This window comes from Abramis brama (assembly GCF_963993115.1).
Source record: "Abramis brama genome assembly, chromosome: 13".
NCBI classification, from domain to species: Eukaryota; Metazoa; Chordata; class Actinopteri; order Cypriniformes; family Leuciscidae; genus Abramis; species Abramis brama.
Genome location: NC_139975.1, coordinates 18,501,935 through 18,517,691, shown reverse-complemented (window position 1 = coordinate 18,517,691; position 15,757 = coordinate 18,501,935). Strand labels below are relative to the sequence as shown.

The 15,757-nt window shown below is 37.7% G+C and overlaps 1 protein-coding gene across 1 annotated transcript in view; it reads right to left on the bottom strand.

Annotated features, from left to right (window-relative positions):
• The window catches only part of kdrl (kinase insert domain receptor like), a 46,426-nt gene that overhangs the window by 29,940 nt on the left and 729 nt on the right, over positions 1-15,757 (bottom strand). Inside the window, exons 2-3 of the mRNA XM_084132331.1 lie at positions 3,704-3,800; positions 1,335-1,531 (exon numbers count right to left, since the gene is read on the bottom strand). Of these exons, the coding sequence (XP_083988457.1) occupies positions 1,335-1,531; positions 3,704-3,800 (294 nt within the window). The remainder of the gene's footprint in view (positions 1-1,334; positions 1,532-3,703; positions 3,801-15,757) is intronic.

Below are 15,757 nucleotides of genomic sequence, written 5' to 3'. Positions count from 1 at the left end.
ATCATTTTTCTTTTTCAACAGCAAACTGCCACACAGACTGCTGGATAAAGAAACAGCTTGGCAGGATGGGATGTTACCGTACAGCTATGCTGTGAGATTGGCGTGATCAAACAAACAAGATAGTGTGTGTGTTGACATGTAATGTTTTTTTTTAAATAAACTTATCTCACATAAACAGTGGAATCACATAGTGAGATGAACCAGGGGACTATCAAGTACTAAATTGGCAATATATGCAGCAGGCTGAAGTGGAAGAGGTCTGCTAAACAAAACAGCTGGTAAGCCAGAGACTTGGTGAGCTTTGTTGTAATTTTCACAGCTAAAGTTATCTCAGCTCTTTATGGAAATACACTACCATTCAAAAGTTTAGGGTCAGTAAGACTTTTAAATATTTTTGAAAGGAGTCTTATGCTCACCAAGGCTGAATTTATTTGACCAAAAAAAATACAGTAAATATATTATTATTATATTACAATATAAAATAACTTATTTTCAGTTGTAATATATTTCAAAATGTAATTTATTCCTGTGATGGCAAAGTTGAATTTTCAGCAGCCATTACTCAGTGCTCATTACTCATTACTCCATTCGTCAGTGTCACGATCCTTCAGAAATCAACATTTCTTCTTATTATTAATGTTGAAATCAGTTGTGCTGCTTTATATTTTTGTGGAAACCATGAATCATTTTTTTTTTCAGGAATCTTTGATGAACAGAAAGTTCAAAGTTCACAGAAAGTGCATTCAGTTTTGAGGCACGTTCATGAAACTCTGCTATTGCACTTGCTTAAAATGTTAACAACCTAAACACAGGAAGACTCTAAGCAGGATATAATATAAAGGCTTCCTTTCTGTGTCACTGATTTTCTATTTCCTAGTCTTATGACAGTTTGGTTCTGTTTTGCAGATACAGTCCAGTTCTCAGTGATTCAATCCTTCTAAGTGAGTGCAGTCATAGCTGAATAGTTACTAGCTCCACTGCCCGGCTAACAGGTTTATGGCTTTGTTGTAGCTTCGGTGAGGTCTGGGGGAACTCATTACTTAATTTCCTTTCTAATATAATGCTTTTCTAATGGCTTGGAGTCTTTCCAGGTCGTGTTTCACACAGAAGACATTGAATTTCTCTTCTGGCAAATAATTGGAAGCAAAGTGCCAAGTTTCTTGGTTCATCCAGTAGGGATCATTCTGTTTGTAACCAAAACTGTAATGTACATGAGTATTATGCCAAATAAATAGCTCTTTGGTCTGTTTTTCTAAAGACAAGCTTTGTTTTATGAAACTGTTTTACTACAATCTCTTGGTCTATGATAAGAAAAAAATTATTCTTAATCTTACCTTTAACAAAAACATATGTGGACACCTCATGATTGCTGAACTTTTGATAACTGCATGTGTAGAAGCCAGTATCGCTGTGCCTCAGGTTGTGTATGACCAGCTTGCTGCAGTGCTTGTGCTTTCTCTCCTCACAAGACTCAATGAGTACCGATGACACATTTCTGTTAGCCAGCCTCCAGTGCAGTGAAGTTGATCCTCTAATATACATCACACCACAGAAACAAAACATCACCAAAAATAAGTACAATTTCATAGGCAAGCAGGCTCATGCCAAATTAAATAATCACTGCGTAGTGTCTGCTGCTATTACTTTTGATTTTTAGCTATTCATGACATAGCCTATTACAAAACATAAACAAAATCAGGTAAATTATACCACAAATGACATCCTGCAGCCTCTTTCAGTTTACTGTGAAATTACAATCATAATCCTAACAGTAATTCAACAAGTATCCTCTATCGACTGATGCTTCTGCAGTTCTTGATTACATCTGTCTTAAAAGTTTCAAGAGTTCTTTCTGAATGATTGAAAATTACTCTTGTCTGACGCATGTCAGATTCCTTGTACATATTCCCAGGTTCATTTCAGTTTTAAACATTCAGTTAGTGTCCAACTTTCACATGGGAACAGGTATTTATTGGAAGAAGTGTCCAAATGGCATGTTTCAAATAGTGCTTGTTTTTAAATGGACACATTAAAAGGATCCCAGTGGAGAATCAGAGATATCTCACATACCACCACTGTTGCTTCTAGACTGATGGGTCATGCAACTTCACTCTTAAATCTGTCCAGAGCCAAAGACAGTATCAGCTTTTTGCTCACATGACCTTGTAGGGAAGCATTACATTAGTTAAGCTTCTTCAGGGTCAGCATTCCTGGCATGACTGCAATAGCATGAAATGCTCTCTTAAAGTCTAAACGATGTGTATGTTTCACAAGCCCCCATCCACTTTTCTTTCTGCAACAATTGGATATGATGGCTTTTTTGGGCCTATACTGCTTTTCTTTGAGGCCTCTCATCCCACGTTAAAGCAAAAGCAAATGAGTTTAGTTTTGAAGAGTGATGGTGTGAGATCAGCGTATTTGGACACATAACAGCTCTTGCTTAAGTTCATATACAGTATTAAAGGAATAGTTCACCCACAAATTAAAATTCTGTCAACAAGTCGCTCCAAACCTGTATGACTTACTTTCTTCTGTACAAAAAATATATTATGAGAAATGTCTGCGTGGAATATTTCCAGTGTTTGGTTACCACTGTTCTTCAAAATATCTTCTTTTATATTCCACAGAAGAAAGAAAGTCGTACAAGTTTGGAACGACATGAAGGTTAGCAAATTATGACAGAATGTCTCTTTTTGGGTGAACAGAATGTTGTGATTTGGATACTGGGCCCCAGTATGAGATTTTGGTGCTGACCAAGTTTCTTCACTAAATTAAAGATCAAAACTTTCCCGATCAGTTTCACCAAAAAGACCATGACGGTTAATGAGTTTTTCTGCAAAAAATGAAACGCATTGCTCCGGTTACATTTCGCTCCACTTTTCAAGTTACACATCCACAAGAGGCAATATAGTAATATAATTTTTTTTCTCCATTGCAAAAGTGTAATGTCCAGTGACTGGAACTACATTGCATGAAAATGAAATGAAATGAACATGCCCCCTACATTAAACCCTACCCTAAACCTAACTGACAATGTGAGCTAAAGCAAATGTGAGATAAAAAACGTATTTGCTGAAGGAACCATGTCATTTTAGCTTTCTTCTATGAGGCTTTGAACTCTTTTGTGGAGCGCCTTGACTTGTTTCATGGGACTCGTACCTGAGCACTCCGCATTGCAAGTGCAACAATGTAGTGTACCAGGTGTGCTACGGAGCAAGTTTACTACATCAAAAAAAAAAATCACTATTAATCAATAATTTGCCCCTGTAATCATAATTAGAGTGAAAAGAGAATTATTTGTTGGTGTTTTTACTGCCTCTAGTGTTCATTTCATCTGGAAACTGCAGTGAAATGTTGTACATCACCCATGGACAAGATCCACAAGTCACATCAGCACTAAACCAGCAGTAGTCACAGTAAAATGCTTGGAGCAACATGGAAATTAACATAGGTGTAAGCTGGTAAGCTGGTTTTCAAAGGGCTAATTATAAAAAGTTGGTAGTTTTAAATTATTATGAATTGAGCTTAATTTATTCACTCTGAATATTGAAATGCTTACTAGTACAATATCTTTTTTTTCTTTCTTTCTGTTTTTTAACATATTTTGTGGATGGGTAGCATACAACAACAAATGAATACATTTAGATGCACAGAACATTCTGTGTGTGTTTGTGTGAGATGGGACAGCAGATGGGCACAGTACCTGCAGATGAGCGTGAGTGTGCCACCAACATGCTGAAGGTGTGTGTCTCCGGCAGGAAGCAGCTGTGGATCAGGCAGATGATATCCCTCTACCAACCCTACAGAAAACACAATACAGCACAACACACAGTCAATCAGGGACACGCTAACATCACAAGTGCATCACACACAAAGCTACAATGTGGTCAAATCTAACATGTTTCCACTTACAAAGTCACTCTTGAGGGTGAGTGAATGATGACAGAATATTTGTTGAACCATACAAGATGGGTATTGCAGTTCTCCCTGGAGAACTGTAATACGCCTACAAGCATAAGGGTGAATCTATGGTTAAGCGGACCAGAACCAGAACACTAAGCAATTACGAGATGCAACTTTATAAGAGTATTCCAGTGTGATTTAGAGACTCTGAATCAGAATGTTATGCAATCGCCTTTCCGCTTCCATGTGGAGCTCCAGAATCCAGCTCAGTGCAGTCTAGTCTGTACTCGACAGGTTTAAGCTGGCAGAGATGTGGAAACAGTGTGTCTGAGCATGTGTACACAGGCAAGAGGAGGGAGGCCAGATGTACAGCTGTGCCCCCCACAGAGAGGTCACCTCTGTCAGCATGTGTGTGAGAGAACAAGGCAGACCCAGATGAATCAGATGTCCTTAAACACATCCTTCACATCAGTCAGTCCTCTACATAATACAATATACTCTGATAAGGAGCTTCATTTAACTCAGATCTCTTGAGATCTCTTACTATTATTACAGTGAAGGTTCACTGCTGGTCTGGGGCCAGGTAAAGCTGATGATAGGAGCCATGAGTACGCTGGGGACAGGAAGTGGTATCATTCCCTCTGCTGCCCAGGACGGTTGACAGTCATCTCATAAGTGATTTCCTTCTTTTGAACCTACTCCCTAACCACTTTGTGCTGTGGCAGTGTAATTCAAGTTATTTGTGTTGCCAGGCAAAAACGATATTTTGATTTTCTTCTGGGAAACTTCGTCTGACAAAAAGACCATATTAGGGTCTTTTGGTACAGACTGGTTTATGCTGGTCTTACTAGTGGACCAGCACACCAATGCTGATCACCAGTTTTTCAGTCTCACATGGAATCTTAAAAAAACAGTGCTCATGCATGAGACACAAAAAAAAACTGATGTGGCGCAAAGGTCAAAGACTTCCATCTAGCTCACATTTACTGTACATTGAATTTTTTTAAACATTCAAAACCAGTGAAGTGGAATGCAAAGACATTTTTTGTGGACAGCTTCAAGGTTTTCATTGTTTTTCTATGTCTTCGCGGATATCATGACTTTTTCAGCGCCTCATGTATGAGTGTCACGTTTTTAAGTCGTCAAATGAAAAGAGGTGTGAATATCTAACAATAGTTTTGGTAAGTATTTGAGTAAGAATCTCATGTAGAACAGTCCGATTTTTACTTAAGATTTTAGAACGGAAAGTTTTGTAATACAGCATCAGCGTTCAAAACACAAGTTGATCTTTTAAAAAGATTTGTGTATTAAAATCAGGATGATTGACAGTCTCATACCGTATACCATGAAGTCATTATCAGTACATTATCTGACCAATAGCAAAATTTAGTTTTAATAAATGGCTTAAAAAAACACAGCTGCATTCACCAGAATGAACTTACCACACCAACGCTGCCACTTAATATGAACTTCCTCTTAGTATGCTACAACATCATTGTTGTTTCACAGTACAAGGTTAGTTGAGGGGAGCGGATGTAGCCGGAGATTTTCACGCAAAGTACACACCTCTATCAGCTTGATATTATCCCTCTGCTCAGAAGAGACATAACCAGACATAACCACAGCCGTCCTAGTCAGAAAATAACCTCCCCTACGGGGACTCACTTATTGTGCTGGAAGCTTCTTTTTTTTTACACATCTGTTCTGTAGATATTTGGACATCTTATGAGAGTTGTACAAGATTTACTTTTACACATGAAATAAAACACATAAAAAATGTCTTTGCTGTAATGTTGGTGTCAGACAGTAACTTTATGCAGGGCCACCTTGTCTCAGACAAACACAATCCATCATGAAATGTTTATTTCATAAATCTCATATGGACAAAATGTACAACATATGTTCTAAGAGTCATCACTCACTCTCATCAGGATGTTTTTAGAAACACTGTACATCTTAATCTGTAACATCAGAGTTAGAAGATGATGCTGCTCCCACTGTACTGAAAGAGAGATATTAGTCAGAGTGAGTCTAACTGGTTTTGACCGCTCTGAAATATGCGTTTACCGCACAGAAGCTTTGGTCTGATACCAGATACGTTTTATTGAGAATTATTAATTCCTGCTGACATCCAAATATTCGTATTTCCCTCGAAGCCTCATTTACGCCTGCACGCAAACACATACGGTGAATCACATCCTATAAAACCCAACAACTCTCGCTGTCTTCACAGCTGCCCTGATCAGCAGGGGCCCCCAGCAGCCCACTTAAGAAGAACACTTTCTCATAAAAACCTCTTGTCTCTGTCCCTGTACACCCACGTATTCCCACAGCACACAGACCCCCACCTGCCCCTGATGTCTGCCCAGTGCTGACCTCAGCGCGGCACTTTGCCCCCCTCTCCAACAGCTGTGTACTGCATTCCTTCATCACAGAGACTGAAAAATGCCAAAAATGAGGCTTGTTGTGGTGCTTCAAGGGGCCTGGGACCTGGTTTCCATTAAAGCCTATTAAAAATAAAAGACAACCATGGAAGCATGGAAAAAAACACAGCACTGATGCTATGTGCGTAGGTTGCCATATTCAGCATGATTAGCCTACGTGCCTCTCGTGCGAAAGGGTAAACGACACGTCCCTGTCACAAGGCTCTGTTCCTCCTGACCTCCCACAATCATGAAATCAGTTAATCATGGCATCCTAATAGATATTTGTAGTTTTGTGAGGGAACAAGAGAATCTTCAAGTCCAAATAAGTAGAGGAACTTTCACAAAGACGACTGGTTTGAATGTTCAGTGTGAGATGGGAGGCGCAAAAAAATGATGTGTGGGTTTTCCATGGAAAGCCGACTTCTGAAGAAAATAATATCAGCATTGTCTTGGAAACATTTAAACCAACAACCGTTCAGCAACCAAAATGTGTCATTGGTCCCTGGTGGATGTTAAAAAATCTGGAACTTATGAAGTCAGGTGATGTTTGAGATTTTTTTTTATACAGATGCAATTCAATTTACTTGTGTACTGTCTTTTGTACAGAGGAAATCCTGTCGCTGCCCAGTAAGCATTGGTCATAATATGCGGAATTCCCTACTCTGTGGCTGGTACAAGACTGCCTGTGCTTCCCGTCCACCCATGTGATGCACAGTGCCAGTAAAGCGGTCTCTGAGGACGGGGCAGGGGGAATCTTTTTTGGGCTTACACAACAATGGTAATTCATTAATCCTTTAACCTTGCTGCAATATCCATTATGATTATGAGCTTTACAAGCAACGAAGGCTTCTTGATAAATAAAAATAACGTCAAACAATAGTAAGCATCTCCATGGGCACAGAACATCAGGCAACCGGTGAACGTGACCAATTGCAAATTCATTTCTTTCCTGTCTTTTTTGAAAGAAGAGAAAGTACCCTTTTGGGACATGTAAAATGTCTACACAGTACGTCTATTTAAGCTGACTATGAGTTTTGACAAAAACATAATGTTTTGTAAGATCTATTGTATTACAAACCTCCAGCACGTTAAAAAATATGGCACATAACAAAACACACTGTCCTAAAAACTATGACTGTCATCTATGTTTGTATCATAAATCATGTCTGGTAATGTCAGCTAGTTCTTACTGCCAAAATAAACCCAGACAGATCAGGTCTTGTATTGTTTGTAATGACTGTCCATCTGTATGTTATACCAGTAATTATGGCTGTTTACCAAGTAAAAAAATGACATTGGAATAATACAAATATTGGAAATATTGATTTGACTTTGTTAGTATTATTATGTGAGAAGAGAGAGATGTCACAAGAAGCATGGAATGTATAAGAAAATATTTGACAGTAAAATTACACAAATAACCAATCAAAATCAAGTATTTCAGAGAGCCATGTAATAAAATGGTATAATATGTCTGCTTATAAATTTACTATAATGCATGTGCAGACAAAAGTGATTATTTTGCCTCTAATTATAAAAGCTTTTACATAATATTATTTGATGATTAATTATCATTGGTCCGGACTGTCACAAAAACAACAGTAAAACAAATTCACGTTCAAAAAGCAGACTTAACGGTAAACTCTTCACAAAACTAAAGACCACCCACTAAAAAAAGTTGCTACTACACCTCCAACTGTGCTGCCTGCCTTCATTCATTGAAGTGTTCTCTTATTGCAAGTCCCTCTGCTACAACTACTGCTCCCTGCCAAGCCGCTAGGTTAAGACAACAGCAATGGAGAATGCCGATTTTATTAGTTCCTGAATTGGTCTTTGGAAGGTGGAGTCAAAAACCGAACACACATACACACAACCTATACGAAAAAAATAAGATGGTTAATTAAACAAACAACATCTAGCTAAACTGAGTGGTAATTCTGGTCATATCTGGTCAAATATGAATATGACAAACCCTAGAAATTGTAAGTGGATTTGAATCCCATAAGCTCCCACAATATGTTTTGGAGCTAAGGGGATTTTGCTGTTCTTCATGCTGGAGATTGTCCTTGAAATTGCAATATAACACAACATGGGCAGCCATCCAATTTGTGTGTCAACGGGAAAAGTCAACTTGGATGAAATACCAAATGACAAAAAACACGGTTCAACAATGTCTCCAAATCACACTGCCTGAAGTTCTTTGGCTGTCTTACTAATTCTGACAAGTTTGAGAGAAGAGAAACATGTCAACATAAATTTTAATGCAGTACTTTTAATGTTTCATGAGGGGGAAAATGGAAAAACAAAGATTGCAAATGTAAAGAAAGCAAGCAAGAAAGCACACTGCACCGTCTAAGCTCGTGTGCTACCCCACCGCTGTGGGATGAGTGGATGAGCTTGAATTGCACTTGGCTGACCCCTACCTACTGTATTCCTCCCAACATGCACTGCTGCTGCTTAGTAGGAACACTATAGTTCTTCCTGAGCTTGAAAAATAAAACGTAATCCAGAAGAAAAACAACTCACAATAATCAAGTTCAACCCAGGCACTACACAGTCTATGTGTGTTCATGTTCATGTCAAACAATTATTTTGCCACCCATATTCATAGTTTACAGTATTTAGGGATGCGCCGAACACTGAGAGGGGAGGGGACACGTTGCGTAGCAAGGTGCAAGTAGAGTTTCTGAAACTATTTTGACTGTATAGTGCACAGAATTTGTGCATAAATATTTTTTTTAAATGCACTATTAACATATTTCACTGTGTGACAAAGTCTGTCAGGCTTGAGTTTAGCTACAGTTTAGGTTCTGTTTTGTCCAGATTAATTATCATTTAGATTAAAATGTGGTTCACTTTCTTTGTGTAAAGACAAAGTTCTGTCATGAAACTCTAGATGGAGCAGACCAATAGGTCCTTAACTCAATATCGCAATTACATCATTCTCTATAGGGAACAGCTGATTGGTTCCTACTGTATCAGTAGCCAGTGAGCTTGCTGCTCATACTTCAAATACTTGGCCAGCATTTGTAGCAGTTGCAGTGCTTTCAGAAACCCTCCACCTTCCCCAGCTCCACCTGTATAGATTTGCTACAAGTAATTCATGTGTTATATTGTACAGCAGCAACATGTCTTACTTGCTCACATCAGTGTGTTGTGTATCGTGTATACTTGCTCTGCAGCAGCAGCAATAACCAACAACTCAGAGAGTTGTTGTGACAGAAATAAAATTTAACAACTATTAAAGGGATAGTTCACCCAAAAATGAAAATGAAAACCTGTAAGACTTTTGTTCATCTTCGGAACACAAATGAATATCTTTTTGATGAAATCTGAGAGATTTCTGTTCCTCCATAGACAGCTACGCAACTACCACTTTGACACTTCAAAAGGTTCATAAAGAGAGATAAAACTAATCCATAGGAATTGAGTGGTTTACTAAACAATTTCTGAAGAGACACAAGCACTTTATGATGAACACATTGAATTTAGGCTTTTATTCACATATAAACATTCATCAACTCATACACCAGTTGTGCTAAATGGAAGCTCAAGCATGTTCGCTTGACCTGTGAAAACAAATGAGGTTCATTCTTGTGTTGTGCAGCATGTTTGAGCTTCCACAAGAACCAATTAAGTTTGTTCTCGCGCGTCAAGCAGGTTCAGTTGAGCTTCTGTTTATGTTCGCTGATCAATGTTTGAATGTGAATAAAAGCCTAAATAAATCTGTTCATCATATAAAGCGATCAAGTCTCTTCAGAAAAATTGGACTAAACCGCTAGACTCATATGGATTAGTTTTAAGATCTCTTTATGAACTTTATGAAGCGCTGAAGTTTCAGTTGCGTATATCTGTCTATGGAGGGACAGAACGCTCTCAGATTTCATCAAAAAGATCTTCATTTGTGTTCCAAAGATGAACGAAAGTCCTACGGGTTTGGAATGACATGAAGGTGAGTAAATTATGACAATTTTCATTTTTGGGTGAACTAGCCTATCCCTTCAACTTTGTAATGCCTAACTCCCAGAGATGGGGGACTCGAGTCACATGACTTGACTCGAGTCAGACTCGAGTCGCAAATTTAAGGACTTGAGACTTGCTTGACTAAATTAAAAAATGACTCGACTTGACTTTGACTTGAGATCCAATGACTCGAGACTTGACTTGACTTGAACTGTATGACTCGAGAATGACTTGATATACATTTTAATATAAATCATCGCAACATCAATTGATGAACAAAATGAAAGCAACGGAACCATTGACGCCAGTCATCAGATTCTGCGCGATTGCGTGACGCTGCACAAGCCCGGAAAAACATACATCGCGGTGAGCGCGCACTAAATACAAAACCATCTCCAGGCCAGCATCGTTTCTTTTTGGATATAAACACTAGAAATTGACCATATTCACACAAGAAGATTTGCTGTACGCATGATAACAGGCAAGGGATATCTGACGACCATCACAACCTCGAACAGTCGAACTTCATTCACCACGTCTAAAAGTAAGCTATGGCTTGTTTAACCTGTTTGTTATAGTTAATTTGACTATCTTTAAATCTAGAGAGAATATTGGTCAAAACAGCATGCCTCTTTATACACAATTATGTTTTCAAATGTAGCTTACTGTTGTCAATATTCAAATGATAATTAATGATGGCATATGTTTTGTGTAACATTTGACACATTTCTTTCCAATCATGCTTTAAAGCCAAATATGTCGTTCTTTCCAATGACAAAAAAACAACATAGAAAACTGTTAATGTTTTGTGTTTTATGTTTCTCTTAAAACAGGGTTAGATGCAGGGGCGATTCTAGGATTTTCATTTTAGGGGGGCTCAGCCCCCAATGAGGGAAAAAAAAAGTTAGTTTATGGTCTAATGCTCATTATTAACTAGTTTCATTCATTCATCCATCCAGTAACATGCATATGGCAGGGTTTTAGAATCACTGAGGTCCCAAATGTGAGGTATTTAGGGGGGTTCGGGGGCATGCTCCCCCGAGAAAATTTTGATTTCTCTGATCTACATATGTGCATTTTAAGATGTTTTGAAGGCCAAAAAAATTGGATAAGAATAGCTTTAAAACCATGTGCGGGCAGCTGTTTATTTTTCACACCTCATCAGCATCACACTCTTTTTCTCTTTGTTTTTATCTTGCTCTGTCTTTTCCCCTCCTAAAGCTGAGCTTTGACTTAGGCTTTTCATTTTTGTCTGTCAGTGAAGAAAGTAAACATAGGGTCAACTGATAGGTTGATTTATGAATCATTTTCTCAGACAAAGCTACCAGGAAAGCTAGGTAACTAAGTTTATTAAATTCATTCACAATATGTACACATTCATTATTGATCTAGGCCTAATACATGGCCGTAGACAGGGCTTTATAATCAAAGAGGTCATAAATTTGAGGTTGTTATGGGGTTAAACATTTTTATTTCTCTGATATGTGCATTTCAAGACGTTTGAAGGCCAAAAAAGGATAAGAAATATATTTAAAGCCCGCTCTCTCCTCATCTCCATCACTCTGTCTTTTTCTCTCAGTCTCCTGATCTTGCCCTGTCTCTAATTCCCCTCCTAAAGCTGAACTTTTTTTTATTTACTGAAGGCTACAAATTGTATTATATTAATTCTCAACATGTACACATGCATTATTAATCTTGTGCCTATGAAAACGGCTTTGTTAATGTTTCTTGTCCCCTCACAATGACATAATTACACGTTATATAGGCCTATTTTCAGCTCAAAATGGCGAAAATAGACAAAAGTTTATTAGTTTTCTAATTATTTTTGTCATTCGTTTAACATTTATGACCTAAAAAACTGTCAAATATAAAATGTTTAGTTTAGCTACTTACATCTTAACTCGCACTATAAACTGAAGCGTCAGTCGTGCTACTAAAATTCCATGTAAAATTCGCGCTCAGCAGCTTCTGTGAACATAAAGCCCGGCTACTTTGATTTGATTGGTCATCTCAAATATTCTGACATTGACGAGAAGTGAAAGACCAATGAGGCTCAGATGAACAAACACACACACACACACACGCCTCTGTTTCTGACCTGCGCTCTGCTTGGCGCTGCTGCGGATTGAAGATAAAGAACATTATTTAACCTTGTCAAAGACGAACAAAAATTTTAGAATAACAACATTTCTTACTCCAAGTTTTAGGGGTGCTGAGCTCCTTTTTAGGGGTGCTGAAGCACCCCTAAAAAGGGGCTAGCCTCGCCCATGGTTAGATGTTATCAGGGGGTTGGGGGCAAAATGCCAGCAGAATTAATATGCACCCAAAATTCAAAATGTGGTGGAAAAATTGCCCTGGTATGAGTTATTTTTTATAATTATCCTATAACATATGATATTAAAAAATATTTCCAGAATATTGACGCGATTGCAAATGTGATAATGATTTTATAAAACAGTTCAGTAAACAAAGAGTGAATATTGTGATGTGACATTTTAGACATAATATTCCAAATATTCTCTGTTTTTGCTCTATTTCTCCAGTGACAATAGTTCCAAACAAGCCACAGAAAGAGTTATCTTTCTGATATTTGTGATTCAGTGACCTAGTTGCTTAGTTCCAGAACGAATCTGCCGTTTTGAACAAATCAGTTGAATGAATGCTTCTATGACTCGTACATTAAGACGATGATTTGGCGCCACCTATTGGCGGTTTTAACTTCATAATTAAAAATATATAACTTATTTAAAGGGGATGCCAGTTTGAAGAATGCTATTTGGTGGCATAAGAACCATTATACTTGAATTGTGAATTGTTTAATAGCCTACCTTTTAATGGTCTTCTGCAATGTTTGAGGCATTTATTTATTTATTTTTTTGCTTTAATGTTGGCCTAATTTCAGTTACATTTCCATTTTAGGCTATGTAGTTTTAAAAAAAATTTTTTTTTTTTTTTTTTTTAGATTTTTATTGTAGTAACCACTCAGCTGTATGTGGAAATGCATTTTTTTTTTTTTTAAAGTTGCAAATAAAACCATAGTCCACAACTTCTGTAGTTTTAACTTATTTTAATATATAAAATCTGTGAAATCATCAAACGTTTGTATGACTTGCCAGTGACTTGTGACCCAAGCTACGACTTGACTTGACTTGCTTGACATAAAGCAGTGATTTGACTTGACTTGACTTGCTTTTCACAAAATTGACTTGGACTTGCTTGAGACTTGAAGGTTAAGACTTGAGACTTGCTTGTGACTTGCACATGTGTGACTTACTCCCACCTCTGCTAACTCCTGATAATCATTTTACAAGTTATGGCCATTACCAAGACTTTATCTCTGTTACGCAGCATAAATGCATCCAGTCTGAAAGCACAAAGTGAGCCTACATTGCAGTTACTGTATCCTTTGCCTTTGTGCTACTTATGCATGCAATGTGAAACAGGCCTAATTTGTCAAGCCAGTAATCAAATCTTTTTTTACTGTAAAGTTGTGATGTTAAAGAAGCCAGTGCGAGTGCGCTAACATGTATTCAGTGTGTTCTGAAAAGTAATGTAATGCGGAGGGTTCTCAGATGTGTAAAATTCCTGGAGAATTTTCACCTTTAAATGGTTCAGCACATTTTGAAAACAGAGCCTTGGGCAATATCTGGATCGTTTCAAGATGCGTTATATCTATACAGTGGCATAATTGAATATTTCTCTTACTTATAACATACTTCCTTCTCATTCCAGTAAGTAACTTTTAACAGCCAAGTTAAGATGTGTTTCACTTCTCTAAACATGTAAAGTTTAATTTATCTAGTGCTGAGTTTGACTAGTGACTCTGACTCACTACTTTCTTTAAGTTTCCATTTGATAAACTAGAAAGCTGAATCATTAATAATTAAGAAATCACATGGATAATGTCACACAATTGAGCTAACCAAATGTTTGATACAAACATCTGAAATAATCACAATGCCCCACCGCAAATCAGTTAACATGACAGAAGTGGCAAACAGCTATTGTCTTCATGCCCTATTTCTGACTAATGGATTAACCATACACCCCTGATATATAAAATATAATGGCATGCTCTTCCGCTCAACCATTGTCTTTAGGTGGGACGACTGACACACATTTGGAGTAGAGGAGCAAGCAAGAAGTCTGGGGAAGGAATCTTTACTCAGGTAGCGTGTCACATTTCCGTGACCTCTACTGCCAGAACAATTCCAGGGTGCCTCCTGCCTCTCCATCCGCTTCCTTCATGTGTCTTTCCCACGCTCGGCGTGAGGACAGCGAAGGAAATCTACTTGGAGACCTTGTAGACAAAGCTTGAAGACCCAAAAAGTCATGGGGGGAGCAGTATTTCCTCTGTTTGGATGAGAGTAAGAGCTTCTGTTTGTTTGGACAGCAGGAGGAATACCTGTATCTGTAGTGCATAACTGCTATGTCACAATGAACAATGGCATCCACCTTTTACTATCCATCTTGTTATAAAGAGCTGCAGCCAGAAAACCAAGCAGCCAAGTGTCAACAATATACTTTCTCTTGTAAACACATATTCTCTTCTCAAACTCAACAACACTAGAACTGGAGATGTGCCCAAACTACCCATTTACAATAAACTGTTTTGAATGTTATCAAAAAACACCTGATATTTCCATCACAATGTGTTCATTCTTTGAATAACTCAACTAGTCCAATGGGGCTAGTTGAGTTATTCAAAGACACTGACAATTGTCAGTCAGAATTCACTGACACTGACCTACTGTTCTTCCATAACTAGCTGTGGACCATTAAACACAATTTACCATATGATTGGGGTCCCATAATTGAGTAAATGTCAGTAAAATCATTTAAGCCCCAGCAAGGATAAAACCTCTCCTGCTTGCTAAATGAGCGCTTTAGTTAGTGCCAGAGTGCAGAGCGCTGATGGTTGAGTCTCAAAACCCAGATGCCTAGCTAGACAAAATTTAGGAACCCCGAACAGATTCTTAGGATGTAGCCTATTTGGCACATATGCCACATATAATCTCCAAAATGCTACACCAAAAAATAAATAAAAATAATAATTAATAAATAAATAAATCTAAGTATAGGTAGGCAGCTCTTTGGGTTTTGAGAAATGTAGGCTACCTTATTTTAAAAACTCATCATATGTTGATACAATGAGGAAAACTGTTTTCATCAGTGCACTAACATACTTGTCCCCATCTATTTAATTTGTTACAATGAATGGAATTTATATGTGTGTGTTTCTATGAATGTGTTTTCAGAGTTTCTTCTCTTCAGTAATTAGCATAATCAGTAATTAATAAAGTGCAATGAACTCATGACTGAAGGTCAATGACATTAAAGTTTAACTAATATAACATTTTAATGAAGAAAGTTCCCATACTGTGGTAGGCTATATATTCTACAATGAACTTTCAAATAACATCAGAACAAGCCATAAACCTAAATATTAATTCAGTGCCATAAGT